The sequence below is a fragment of the Melampsora larici-populina genome (genome assembly GCF_000204055.1).
Source record: "Melampsora larici-populina 98AG31 unplaced genomic scaffold MELLAscaffold_32, whole genome shotgun sequence".
NCBI lineage: Eukaryota > Fungi > Basidiomycota > Pucciniomycetes > Pucciniales > Melampsoraceae > Melampsora > Melampsora laricis-populina.
This window is the reverse complement of record NW_006768796.1, coordinates 386,461-400,847: the sequence shown is the minus strand read 5'-3', so window position 1 is coordinate 400,847 and position 14,387 is coordinate 386,461. Positions and strand designations below refer to the sequence as shown.

The 14,387-nt window shown below is 40.8% G+C and overlaps 3 protein-coding genes across 3 annotated transcripts; 1 reads left to right on the top strand and 2 right to left on the bottom strand.

The window, feature by feature from the left end:
- Nucleotides 1-934: 934 nt before the first annotated feature.
- Nucleotides 935-3,226, bottom strand: MELLADRAFT_108828 (uncharacterized protein; the record flags this gene model as incomplete). Its single annotated transcript, XM_007412650.1, has 5 exons — nt 935-960; nt 984-1,851; nt 1,945-2,930; nt 3,080-3,122; nt 3,173-3,226. The coding sequence occupies 5 exons, from the start codon at nt 3,224-3,226 to the stop codon at nt 935-937; spliced, it is 1,977 nt and encodes a 658-aa protein (XP_007412712.1).
- Nucleotides 3,227-5,311: 2,085 nt separating this feature from the next.
- MELLADRAFT_89728 (uncharacterized protein) lies at nt 5,312-5,820 on the top strand (the record flags this gene model as incomplete). Its single annotated transcript, XM_007412742.1, has 2 exons — nt 5,312-5,466; nt 5,532-5,820. 2 exons carry the CDS (start codon nt 5,312-5,314, stop codon nt 5,818-5,820), a joined length of 444 nt encoding a protein of 147 aa, XP_007412804.1.
- Nucleotides 5,821-12,206: 6,386 nt separating this feature from the next.
- On the bottom strand, nt 12,207-14,146 carry MELLADRAFT_89727 (uncharacterized protein; the record flags this gene model as incomplete). Its single annotated transcript, XM_007412649.1, has 9 exons — nt 12,207-12,354; nt 12,415-12,545; nt 12,615-12,707; nt 12,782-12,871; nt 12,932-13,081; nt 13,142-13,258; nt 13,314-13,433; nt 13,496-14,022; nt 14,086-14,146. 9 exons carry the CDS (start codon nt 14,144-14,146, stop codon nt 12,207-12,209), a joined length of 1,437 nt encoding a protein of 478 aa, XP_007412711.1.
- Nucleotides 14,147-14,387: the final 241 nt, after the last annotated feature.

The following is a 14,387-nucleotide window of genomic DNA, read 5'->3' as shown; positions in this document are numbered from 1 at the left end:
CTTTCCGGTGCCCACCGGACGTACTACCTCATCCGGGTTAGGAAGGGGTCCACGGTCCTTGACTGTGTGTTTGTTCAAGGTACGATAATCACAAATCAACCGAGGTAGTGCCGTTGGGTCCTTCTTTGGTATAATCATCGAAGGTGAGGCATACTGGCTTGTAGATCGTCTCAATCTCCCCGCCGCCACGTGCTGATTAATCAACTTGGCCCAAGCATTCAAATGTTTCCTCGGATAACCAAACTGTTTTTCGTTTATGACAACATCTGGGTTAGTGAGTATGATCCTATGTCGAATCTTCAAGGCTTCATTCTGAATGTTACAAGGAAACACCTCAGCATCTTCATCCTCAACATCCTGATCCAACGCTGGCAGCTCCTCAGGGAATAAATCGGCAAACTCATTCAACATTGCTACTTCCTTCATTGAAAACTCATGTACTTCACCAACTTTCTCAACATTATCCAACACTGTCTTAAATAAGGCTTCTTGTCTCAACTTCAGATCTTTTGCTGCATTCATTTCATCAATCTTAGTTTGTTCCCTAAAACGATAGCTGTTTTTTTCATTGCGGAGCAGTCTCTGAGAAATAGATACGTCTAATTTGTGTTTGGACAAAAATGGAGCGCCCAAAATTAAATCGTAATCTCCTCCCAAAGGTGTGATTTTGAAAGCTGTGACCCCAAAATTATAAGCCAGATGTGGAGTCTTGAGGTTAGCAAACGCATATTCCTTCAGAATGAAAGACTCAGGCTCAGATTGAATGGCTGGAAGCACTGCAAGCAGTACCGGAAGAGGTCGTCAAACCACGCGTAATGTCTCAGCCGTACGTTCCGACATCAGGCAAGTCCCTGCTCCCGTGTCAATTAAAACACAGAAGACGATTCCATTGACCAACCAATGAACAATCAGTGTTTTTCCATCGTCAGATCGCTCAACAGGATTGAGAAGAGGTGCGTACTCGTCAGACCCCACCATTTCACCTTCATCAGTTGGTTTATTCAACTTGGCCACCAACGCATCATAAGCTGCCAGATCTACTCTACCAAGATCCGGGAAGTCACCCACATCCGCAACAACAGCACTACCCCCGCTTTCAACTGCTGCTACATCCACCTTACGAGGAACCAGTCTTGGTGTACCTATCGTTGAAGTTGAACGCCCAACAACATTACCCGAGATTGATTTTGGAGGCGGATAAGGCACAACTCGCGGGAACTCGATTGGAACCGAAAAGAATGCAGTATTTGCTTTTGCCGTACAACCACCTAGCCACTTATCACAAGGACTTTTGCACCTTGGACACAACCCAATCAAACACATATATGCCCCAAAACAAACATTGCGTGCCATGATTTCTTCAGAAGACAAGGCCGGACGAAAAAAAGGTTGAGTGCCGTTATTTGACTGAAACTGGTTCTGGATGTTCGGCGCCGGAGCAGAAGTCGATGAATTACGACCTTCTGACAATTGTGATTGATTAGAACCCAATGCATCCATGGCTTGAGTTAATAACCAGATACTCCCTACACGCTCTTCGAAGATTGGGAACGAAAACCTTCCTGTCGCATCAAGACTCTTCTGAACCACCTTCTCCATCTTTGCCCACGCTTTAAATGTACCACCCATACCACCTACCACCACATACGCCAATGTCTCATCTGGACACCCTTCCACGCCGATCTCTTCTTGAATTAAACGTGCTCTCCCACAATAAGCAGTGCAAGACTCATTGGGCTTCATTGTGAGTTCCCTTAATTTTTCTTTGGCCGCTTCATCCCATCCTACCGGTAAAACAACACTCTGCATCTTGACCATCACCTGCTCCCACGTTTTACCCACAAAGGTCCTCTCTGATCGTCAACACCAAGAAGAAGCTGGATTGTTCGCTATCACCAAAGGTAAGATTCAGAAGCGGTCTTCAGCCTGATCAATTTGCTTGACCCAAAAGATGGATTCCATTTGGTATTGCCATAACCTAAACGCAGCCACATCACCAAAGGCGCCCTTATACTGAGGCCAATCGCTTGCCCGAAACTTTGACAAGTCGACATGTGAAATCATAGGAATGTGGGCCGTTTCAGGGACTGAAGGCAGAGAAGCTGGTACATGGAAAAGGTTTCCTTGATTATTGACCACCGGTGTCAAAGTAAAAATCTGGGCAGTTTGAGAGCCATGATCTAAGGAAGGGTCAACGTGTGGTGGTCGTTGAGTTGATGTTGCGTCCCCAGAAGACCCGCCCGTCACGTCACCCACCGGTGGCTTCTGTTGAGCCAAAAGGTTTTCTAGGAGTCGACAAATGTCGCCCATCTCCGCGCGCAGACTCACGTTGTCCTGACAAAGTTGCTCATTCTCGGCTTTTGTACGAGCAACGTTGACATCCTGAGTTAATGAAGAAGATTGTTGGTCCATGACCTGAGTTGTCGAGCTAGGTTCAGATGCGAGAATGGATAACTGAGGATCGAAGGAACCAGGAACACTACGTCGCGGTTTAGGACGCGGTAACGAAGGTTGGGAAGCTGCTGGAACCAAATTGTCAGAGAGCTGATCCAATGATACTGAGATGCCTGGTAAAGGCCAAGTAGCCATCACAACCAGATATCCTTGAGGATTGGGGGGATTAACAATAAGATCCCACTTTGATTGTATCAAGGGAGGACCACGGATAGTATGATCAGGGGCTGGAGGAGCTGAGGCTGCACGTATCGGACTGTCAATAAAAGTTGCAGATGGAATCTGATGTGAAGCTGGCTGTTGAGGGCGGGTGGGAAAAATAATCCGTTCAGGATTGTCGACTTGATTCAATGTTGCTCCGGGATGTTGTCGAGTGGAACACGGGAGAACAGGATTGTCACTACTAGACATGGAAGTCTTGCAGGACCAGGTAGTCACAGGAAGAGTATCTGAGCAGGCTAACAGGAACAGGAATACTGGGTGAAACAGGAAAACGAAAAAAAGTGTGAAAAAAATGTTTGAATAGAAAAGGTTTTCCCCGCCGAGTGGCGTTGAAAAGTTATTGGTATTGTACGGAATACATAGAGTGCCATACTGACACATAATTAGCACTACATTTACATACATGTTTTTTGCAATCCAAATTCAGCCGTACACCAAGTTGTGTACTACATGAGTCAGACTGACACAATAGAATTCTCTATTTCACTACACAAACCTTGAGTGTCAGTATGGTGATTCCCTTAGTGGCAAGCGATACATCTAGTGACATACTGACTGATAAGGATCTTCTTCTTTATTATAGTGCTAGTATGCCTACCACCTATCTACCCCCACTGACACTTAGGTCACCTGTTTTTGTTTATCTCATCAACATGTATGTATGGGCGATGCCATCCCCCTGGATGTAGAACATCATATACCTACACTTTCTACTAGTTATCGTGCATTCTCTAGGTTCATCACAACATAAACAAACTTTCAAAGCTTGACTGAATCAATCACTATTATCATTGTTTTACCAACCCTACAGATCACTACACAATGTCTTTGATTTGTAAAATCTGTAACAGTCTTTCAATGGACAAAAAAATTGAGGGTGCTTGTAGGGTCGACTGCGATCCCCCCTCATCTTCTATAACCGCTCAGCAATCCACTTCAAGTACTGGCAACCATGCATTTCAACTGCATCAGTCAGCTACAGCCAAGAAACAAGACTCAATGATACTACGTAACAAATTCTGACAAGCAAAATCGTTAGAACTTCAAGGGCTATCTGAACCTCCTAAAAAGTCAAATTCACCACAACCTATCCTCACCCATTACAACTTCAATGCTTGGATGAATATGTATCTTAAAGGGAAAATAACCACGAAATACTTACCAGCACAAGCAAAATCTTTCAAATTATTGATTAAATTGACTGAATCTACAGGTGAACTGTACGATCAAGTTGCTTCTAGCATTTATTATAGTTTTCTACCCGAAATTCACGAAGCAAAGAATGATCTTCCTGATTTCCCTACCCAATACAAGTTTAATGAAAAGTACTTCCATCTGAACAATTTTTGTCCTGCTATAGAAATACAAAAAGATGACCTCTCTGACTTGCTGCGAGGTGGATCAAAGATGCTGGAACTTTCATTCAACTCAGTGCGCTATGATAGTAGATTTGGTATTTTAGAAAAAACAGATAAAGATAAGAGATCAAATAAAGCATCAAAGAAAAGAAATCACAAGATATCCACCTCTGAAGCTGAGTTAGACGACTCAAGCGAATTAGAATCAATTATATTAGCACCAAAGAAACCATCAAAGAGAATCAAAAAGAACGCAAAGGTTATTCAAGATTGTTCACAATTCTTGGATGATTGCGAATTTGCTAGTGATCAGTTTGATACACATACAATGAAAAGTCTTCGAAGCCAGTCAAATTGATTCAAAATTTCTCAACCTCACTCTCCAATAACGTCTCATCAGCCCAGCTACCTGATCCAACCTTTATTAATCCATCACTACTATCAGCAACTTCCACTGCTCCTCTCCGTGGAAGTAGTACAGCTTGTTTTCATCTCCCACCAACTCAACTTAACTACGGAACCAATTTTTCAGAGGATGTACTAGGTACAATGGTATTGGATGGATTTTTGAATGAGAAAGCGAACTACACTCCATCTCAGACAGTTGTCAAAGATTTCAGTTGTGAGTTTTTTGTCTGTCATTTCTTATGTTTTCAAACATCCATTCTGATTCTTCTCATGCAGATGATTCGACACACATCAAACAGATGTGTGTAACAGCTTTTGCAAAACCACTCCCCGTCCATGATCCTATATCGCCGACACAACTCATTGAAGGAAGGAAGCTTGTCCTTCAAGCCAGGAATGGTAAAACAGTATGGATTCCAGTTCCATTTAGATTCAAAGTTTTCACTGACAAGGAAGTGGGAAGAGGCTTGACTCGGATCTGCTATGCAGCATTGGGATAATCTGGAGGAATTGTATACAACATGATCGCAAAACAGCTGATCAATCATAAACTGTTTCGAGGGACTTATTTGGAGCCTTATATTCGAACAATGCAAGCTTGCATGGGTGTTGCAAAGTACTTGAAGCGCTTTCAAGACGATTGTGAGAAGCTTGATGGGTGATTTCCTATGTACAGTATTATACAAGACTTAAAAGTGAGTGTCTCTTGAAGATTGGTTGTGTATGAAAGAATTCTGATTTTTCTGCAGGTTGTAAAATCCTTTGTAGTCTACTCTGGATCTTTGAGCCAAGATCTTGACCCAAGAAACATTTGGTTTTTTGAAAAATCCCTTGTAAAAGAAGGGAAATTTGAGAAGTACACATCCAACATGTGTTTCAAGATACGATCACCATGTGATTCAACCCATATGGCCCTTTCTGCTTTCACTTGTTACGTATATGAGAAGAACAATCATCAGAGATTAGTTGCTGATCTTCAAGGATTTGGTGAATATCTCACTGATCCACTCATTTTAGATATAAAGTGAGCAAATTTAATGTGTATGACATATATACGAATCTTACTGAATTCATTATCTTATTCTACAGCAATGCTTGGGTTCAGGAGACTAACACAGCTGAAGAGGAAATTCAAAGATTTAACAAACAGCACCGGTGCTATGAAATTTGTCACAAACTAGGACTGCTGTTTCCACCTGGTCAAGAAGCCGATCAAAACCATAGTGAAAATATGGAAAAAGATTTCATTGAAGATCATATTGCTAATGGGGGAAATCCAGACTTTACTGCACCCGAGAATGCACCAAATGAGTTCTGGAAACAAAAAACTACTCAAGACCGTATGAGACTCCGTTCTCAAAAATCACCTGATGTGTAGTAATTTTCTTTTGCAATTTGTTTCTGATCACTGTTGTCAAGAAAGTCTTTAGCCGATCTTCACTTCTATGGATTATGATCGCAGCTCTGAGGAACATGAGGCCCAATCATGACAGTTGTCCATACCACTCAATTTATTTGTCCAGATTGTGTTTCATGTATTGTGGTTTCAAGGTCCTTATACATTGATTCACCTTTTACAATTTGTGAAATCCAAGATATTCCCTTGACAAAACAGAGAGCAATGAAAGAAAGGAGCAATCATGATTGATTGATATGTTTTGGACGTACCAAATTGCACCCAATTGCATGAGATTGGATATAAGCATATCCTATATATAAGCATATCTTATCCAAATGGGGCCACGTAAGCGATTTCTTTTGAGCTCTTTCATCTTATACTTCCCTACTCAAATCAACTAGCATTTGCTTGAATCTCTTCAGTAAGTTCTTCCACTGTTCAATATTTTACAAGATAGAATCATGTCTTGCTAATCTCTTTCATACTTCATCCATTTCAAACTATTCAATTCTAGTCAAAAAAAACAAATCCAATCGCTTTGAACTGCTATCAATTCATCTCTTTTATTCAAAATCAATCACTTAATCATTTCAAACAACACCTTGAAATCGATTCACATCATTCATCCTTTTGTAGTCTAAACTATTCAATCCTACTCGAAAAAACTAATCGATTTGACTCACAATCGATCCATCTCGTTTATTCAAAATCAATCAGTTAATTGATTCAAACAATACATTCAAATTACACGTTATTCATCCTGTTCTAGTCAGGACTAATCGATTCTAGTCAAAATCAAATCGATTTGGATCACTATTGATCTGTCTATATGATTCAAAAATCAATCAGTTGATAGATTCAATCCAGATTCAATCCACTTTAGATCCAAGTCCAGTCTAGTAATTGGTTAGTTTCTCTAGTCTATAAACCAGTTTGTGTCTTGAAAAGACCCAAATCTAATCACAATTGTTTCAATTCTTCATAATCAATACAATTCTAATTCCTTAGACTTCAATTCTAGTAACAGTCCAATTTACTTCACAATCAATACAAATTGATTCCAGTCAAAAAAACGATACATTAAAAACGATCGACATTATTTATCAAATCAGCATGATGTGAGATACCAATATGCATATTTCTTCATTCTTCATTCTTCATTCATCTTTCTTTTGTCATGATCAGCAACTAGAGGATAGCAGAGCTCCCACAGGCCAACTTGATAATGGATGGAATTTCATCTTGCATGCTCTATCTTGACACAGTTAAGATGCAGAACTACCTGATGTCTCCATTCCACTATCAAGTTGGTTTTGGACCTTGATGATCTATGGTCACTGCTTTGGGTTTAACTGCACTTGTCCTCCCCAAGAATCTGGGTTGGTTTCACACACCAAATTCTTGTGGGTAGGGTTTGACGCAAACCTTGAGCAAACCTAATCTAGTTCATTGTTCAAGTGTGGGAGAGTTGTGACACTCAAAAAAAGTTGATCTCTGACATGGAAGATTATTTAAATAATTTTTGATGTTTTTTTATTCCGCTTCAGTAATAAGAAGTATAGATCCCCTGCACAGAAACGTGCTCAAGCAAAATTTAATACTAGTCAGATCAAAACTCGAGTTGCAATCAAGAAGAGTAAAATTGTTGCACAATGGGTTGCTCATAATACCCCACAACTTCCATCTTCTGATTGACCCTTCAAGTTGAATCGCGCATCAGAGCTGAATTCAAACAAAAAATATGTGATTGGTATGGCCTTCCCAAAGACGCTACCTTTGTCTTCCGAACTGAGCATGGTGGACAGGCCCTTTTGTCACTTTCTTTTGGTACAGTAGTTATACTTAATAAATATGGAACTAAACTCCTCGCGGTCGTCCGATTCAACGAGCAAGAATATACAGGAAAGCGGTTGAATAATGGAAAGCTGAAGCGAGAACTTACACCTGATTGTGCCAAACTATTCGACAATTTTAAAAAATCAATCATGACCTTGTATCAGCATGCAACAGCCCGTTATCGCTGCTATACCAATGGTGCAGCTGAAGGTCTGAAGCATATGAAATCTGGTCAGATGTTTGTGGTGGGTTTTCGTGGTGGATACAGAAAGACAAAATTTGGAGGTGCATAGTTTCTCATTTATTTCTTTTGGTTTTTAAAAATTTTGGTTGTTCATGTATGTTTTAATTTAGGTACCTATGCTCTCAATGCAACAACTGCACATTCTGTTGCCCGGATGGAAAACGACCTACGCCGCCAGATGTATCTCCCATCCATCAACCATTTTCTAGCTGAACAATTTGCCTCCCTATCTATTGGAGCCTTTGAATCCAATTGTCATCGGGCTGCTAAATGTCGCACACCCTCTTGGTCTTCGAAGTTGTTTTTCAAATCTCCAAATGGACGGGTCTTTGGGTCAAACTTTGTTGTAACACGTGATGAGTTTGCCAACATGATCCATGTTGATAATGATCATTCTGGTTTCACTTTTGGATTATTTAGCCTTATACATTGTGACACAGGTAAATTATATCGACGTGGAAGGACCTCAAAGCACGGCTACGTCAAAGGGGCTCAATTTGTATTTCCTGACTACAATGTGGAAATTGATTTCGATGAATGTGATGGTGTTGTAGTGATGGTTTGGGCTTCAGATGTTAGACACTATAGTACTCACTCCAAGACTTATACACATGATCATCAGCCTATTCCACCGGAAGATGCGAAGATAACCCAATTTGGATCGTCTTGTCAAATCGCAAAAAGTATTGTTGCACGCATCAAACTTCTTACTGACATGCGAGGCAACATGTGTGATCAAGAATGGGAGGTATATCGAGAAACATTGGCTGAAAACTATGCAGATGAGTTGCTTCGTAAACTTCAGATGTTAAAAGATAAGAAGAAAAAGGCACAGATGGAAGAGCTTAAAGAAAAATTGAAATCTTTGTAATATTTCTCAAATTCATTTTTTGTTGGGTATTGTAAAATTTTTGACAAACAAATTTGAAGAATGATTTCTTTTATCAATCGCACATAAAAAATGAAACTGAATACAAGAGAAAGAGATGATTCAATTTGAAAGATATTCAGCATAAGTTTTTCTTCTTTGTATTACTATGTGATCATTGAAATTGGAGGCCGTCTAATGGAGTTCCACTCCAGTTATGAAGGATCAATGCTTGTCGCATCAAGTTGAATGCTTTCCATATGTTTGAATACTTGAGGTTATCATGGTACAAGTTAAGCCCCGGCATCAAATCATCAGCAACAGTGGAAAACCAGGATGGTGTGTAAGTAAAGAGACTTTGTATATCAGGGTATTGTTCTGAAATCATTACTTGAACATCTTCATTTGGCACTTCAATCAAGCCATCAATCCCCCCAAACAACTCATGAGGATTCTTATAAGCAAAATCAGCACTAGTTCCACTTGGAAGGGCAGTTCGAGGATCCTTTCATCTTCTGAAGTTGTTGTACCGGTTGGTGAATTTCCTTAAGTGCTTCTGCATGAAGGGGATCCAAATATAAAGGAATAATAAACTTTGAAAAGAGTATGCATTTTGTAAGTTAGGTGTAACTTTGTGAACAAACAGATGGAGAAGAAACCCACCAATCCAAAATATTATCAGAGTTATATTGGCCCTTTTCCAGCGACTCATAAAATCCATTGATGATCCCGCGTGTATGACGTCAACACATTTGACCCCAAAAGCACTCAATCTTTTGATTGTGAACGGATTTAGTGTATTTGTGCCGTTTGAGTGCCTCGACTTTGTCTAGACCACCAAATACACAAACAAGGATAGCATGGCTGGCTGCCATTTTGCCAGTCTCAGTACCACGATCAGTGTGAAGATGCTGTGGGCTACCACCATGCCGTTTCACCACATCCAGATAATATATATCGATGTGCCGAGGGTCGCTATTGGTGACATGTACATATAGTCCAAGTATGCGACGAGACCAAGCATCAACAAATCCGTATATCCTAATTCCCCAACTTTGAAGCTTGTCGTGCCCATCAGCCGACCAAATATGGTTTGGTCCAGGACATCTAAAGGCACGGCGAGTCAGAACTCTGCGACGTTGACGTTGAACACCTTCAGGATCCACTTGTCTTAAGATTTCTGTTAGCGGCTCCCTGTCAATGAAAGAATTGCAACTGTAACAATGAAGAATCTGAATAGAGATGTGATAACATTCAAGTACCTGTTGATATGTATTTTGTGTTCACTGAGTAATAAAGACTTGAGCGATCGGATCCCAGTGTTTTCATGGTTTTCCTTCTGGACCTCTAAGATAAGTTGGGTTATTTCTTCAACTGTGTATTTACCTCTTTGAATGTCATCATATCTACGAGAAAGTCCTAAATTCTTGCAGTGCCGATTCAGAGTTTGTCTACTAATATTAATCAGATCCTCATTTTTCAGTGCAATGAGCATCTCTGACATTGTCTTGCCTTGGTGATAGTGTTTGTTGATTGCTTCTTCAACATTGGACTCGTTTGGCTTTGGTGGAGCACCTTGATTTTTCTTCAGGTCAAATTTCTTGTTGTATCGGTATATTGTCCTTTCTGTTACAGATATTTGATGTTCAGACAGTAGCCGGGATTGAATTTGTTTGATGGTGAGATTATTAATGAATCCATAAGTTAGCACTCCATGCAGCTTTTGATTGTCAAGCCATGTTGGCATTCTGATTACGATTGTAAAGTTGTCGTGTTGATGAGTGTATCAAGTGAATAAAATGATAGTGATGGGTAGGTCAAGTATGTCGTAAATGAGATTCATGGCTTCACAGTGAGTATGGTTATGTGCAATGATGTAGCCCTAGATGACAGATGATTGGTCATGGCTGTGACGGTTGTCTCAAAACCAAGCCCTGAACCGGCTAACCCTACCTTGAATGTCAGTATGCACTTTATGTTGCGGCAGGTGCTACATGAAGTGCCATACTGACACTCAAGGTTTGGGTAGTGAAATAGGGAATTCTATTGTGTCAGTCTGACTCATCTAGTACACAACTTGGTGTACGGCTGAATTTGGATTGCAAAAAATATGTATGTAAATGTAGTGCTAATCATATGTCAGTATGGCGCTCTATGTATTCTGTAGTATTGAATTGAATTATCGAATCCGAGTGATTGTGTTCGATGGGTGTAGTTCAAAAAAGTGTAAGGTGCGTGAGAATGCACCTTCACTAGGGACTGTTTCTCAAGGGGCCGAAGCTGAGACAGAACTATCACCACGTTTGTATTCCTGAATAAGGCCTAAATACCAGATAATCAATATAAAAGACTACAGAATCAAGAAGGAGGAAAGGGAACCTCAAGGGAAAAGAAACAAGAGGGAGGAGAATCTACAACTGACTATAAAGACTCTAACTAACACACGTGTGAAACTATACACTTGTAATCTTGTGACATCTAACTCCTCCCTTACACATCAGTTCTGAAAGTTGTTATTGTCATTATTAACAAATGCCACTCACCCACCCAGCGTGGTCACAAGACAGTTTTGGGTTTTACGCGCGCAAGAAAGTTTTCTGGCCCGCACAAACCCCGCCCGGCCTGCAGCCTGCCACCCCGTACAGTTCTACCAACCAGAGAAAGTGGTAGGTAGAACTGAGGGTGGTATGTGTAAGTAATACACACATAACACCAAGAACAAATGTGCTAGATCCAAAGAGGAAACTTGCCCTCTCTAAATGGAAGACTAGTACACCACAAGGACACCCAGCTGTCCGGGGGATGTCCGATTTTTTTGGTGGGGGACGGACACCCCCCCACAACACAGCGGCATGTGCCTGTTTGGACGCCCAAGTGGGGACAACTGAGCAGAGCCCATTGGGCAGCCCGAGGATCGCTGACCTGCATCTACCTGACATCCGTCAAGGTATGTCGTGAGGGTAGTCGGTGCATCGATTCCCAGAGGTGTACTTCTGGCAGTCGGTTGGACATCCAGGCTGCTGAGCACTGGATGACCTGCGGATGAATTTCAGAGATATCTCCAGGTTGTTTTTGATTTGGCTTATATGGATTGGTGAGGGTTTGTGTTTCTTATAGTGTTATTATAGTATTGAAAACACAAATTATTTGCAACCCAAAGGCGATAAACATTGATAATATAAAAGATGATAAAGATGATAAAAATAATAACAATAATCAAAATGACGAAAACGACGAAAACGATGAAAACACAAAGTATAAAAGGAAAAAAGCGAGAAAAAAAATAAAAATGAGAAACCGATGATTGATGATTTGATGAATCAATGATTTGATAAATTGATGAAACTGATGAATTGATGAAAACAATGAATCGATGAGAGATGAGAGATAAGATAATAAGAGTATGTGATTAGCTATTCAACTGGCATTTGTGGGGAGGAAAGGGATGGTGGTGACAACATCGGTTACGCTAGGGACCTCAAATTGTGCATTGGATTTAATCTCATCCCACGTGTTCTTTCCATTGAATAGACCTTGATCTCGAGCAAGGACAATTGCATTGAATCTGGTGATATAGAGGCAGTGTTAGCTACTTTTTAAACCCTTAAAAACTAATCCGACGTACGCTCGGCGATAGTCACGACTTTTGTCGCGAAATTCAGACAAATTGTGATCAATCATTCGCCAATTAGTCAATCCACCTTGTGCCTTACGCTTCTCCGCGCTGGTATTATGAAATACAGCAAGTGCCATTCTCTACGCAAAAGGATAGTGAACATAAAAAGGTGAAATTGAGTTGCGAAAGGGAATAATAAAACTGCTTACAAGGTAAGCAAACCGAGCTTGAGTTTTTGTGTTGACTGCTTTTAGGAGCTCGGTCATGGTACGAGATTCGTTTGGATCAAAAAAATGATACAACTGAAGAAAAAGTCAGCTGTACCATTCCTTACAAATGTAACAGAATGATCGAAGCTGTTATCTATCAAGCTTACGTGTCCAAGGAGAGCACCAAGGGCTGGCACTTCTGTCTGAGGTTCCTTCAAGTCGATCTTGCGTTGTGGCACCACGATTTCCTTCAATAACTATCGAGTGGATGACAAATCAGTAATTCAGCTCAGATCATGTCAGAAAACTTGACTTACAATCAATGGGAAATCATCTCGAGCATGTCGGAGCTTCGATCGGAACAATTCCATGAACTTGTCATGGTTCGATAAATCTTCTAAAGTAGTGCCAAAGTCAGAGGGTAAATATTCAGCCTTCCAGGCCTTGGTGTTGTCCATGATGGCTTGCTGAAAACAGTAAAGTCAGTGTCATTGAAGCACAAGGAATACAGTGAGATTGTTAAATACCATTGCCTTCCGATGAAAGGAACCTGAAATGATAACTTTGTTTTGGTCCAAAGTTTCAGTGTATGATTTAATGAAAGAATCACGTAGAGTACGGCGCATCAATTTCTTGAGTTGTTCCTAAAACATTAAAGCATGAGGTTAGTAGCTCATCAAAGATGGAATGGATACATACCGCAAAGTTTGGCTTCGGTATCCATTCAGCACAACTATTTGCCGCCTCCTTTGCCAATTCTTGACGTTGAAGCTGCTGGAGGCACAGAAGTGTCCAATAGCGATTATCGTCACCAGTGATCTAACACGGGATCAAAAACAATCAGTGTGTATGTAGACCCATGAGAAACGGAGCTGACTTACTGAACCGAGTCGAAGGGCCTCTGCTCGGTAGCGAGAGTCAAGACCGAATATGTCGGCAACTTTTTCAAATTTTTCCCTATCGTTTGGAGCCATCAGTCGCCTAACAGAAGGAACAGAAGGGTCTGCTGTGCGGAACAGTTCCTGGACCCGGTTCGTAGATCCCCCTTGATGTTGGGAAGGTGACGTTGAATGGGGGTCTGGTGGGTTGGTAGAACTGGTCTCGTCATCATCGTGTCCTTCTCGATGGGTGTCGTTGTTGTCATCTTCTTGCTGATTCTCTTTGTCTTCGTCATCGAACTCTTTCTGTAATTCTTCGTCTTCATCGTCATCTACTTGCTGATCTTTGTTTGGTAATTGATTATTATTGCCATCGTCAACTTCGTTCTCAAACAAATCTTCATCTTCATCTTGCCCTTGATTTTCTTGTGCTTTAACCTCCTTGCTTTTGTGTGACAATCGACTTGCCCCAGGTTTAAGAAACCGAAGCGATTCCGGAAGTGAGTTTACCAGGGATTCAGTCTCATTATCTGCAAAAGATAGTAAGGATGAGTAGATAGCTAGTCAAACAGTCAACAAAAGATCGAAAGTACCAGGAGAATGGTTTTGAGGTTTCTTTTTAGCACGATTGCTGGGTGTGTAGGGTTTGGACATGTCAAGTGAGCAACTATGACCTTGAAAGAGATGATGTGATAGAAAGTGAAAAGGAATGAATGGATAAGATAAAACAATAAAGATAAAAAGAAAGAAAGAGAAACGGAAATCACTCTGGTCAACAAGACTGACCAAAGTGTCAAATTAATCAATCACATGACAATTTGGATGATTGATCACGTAACCCCTTGGTCATTGATCTTAACCGTGAGACCTTTGAGAAAATCAGTCATTGATTTTC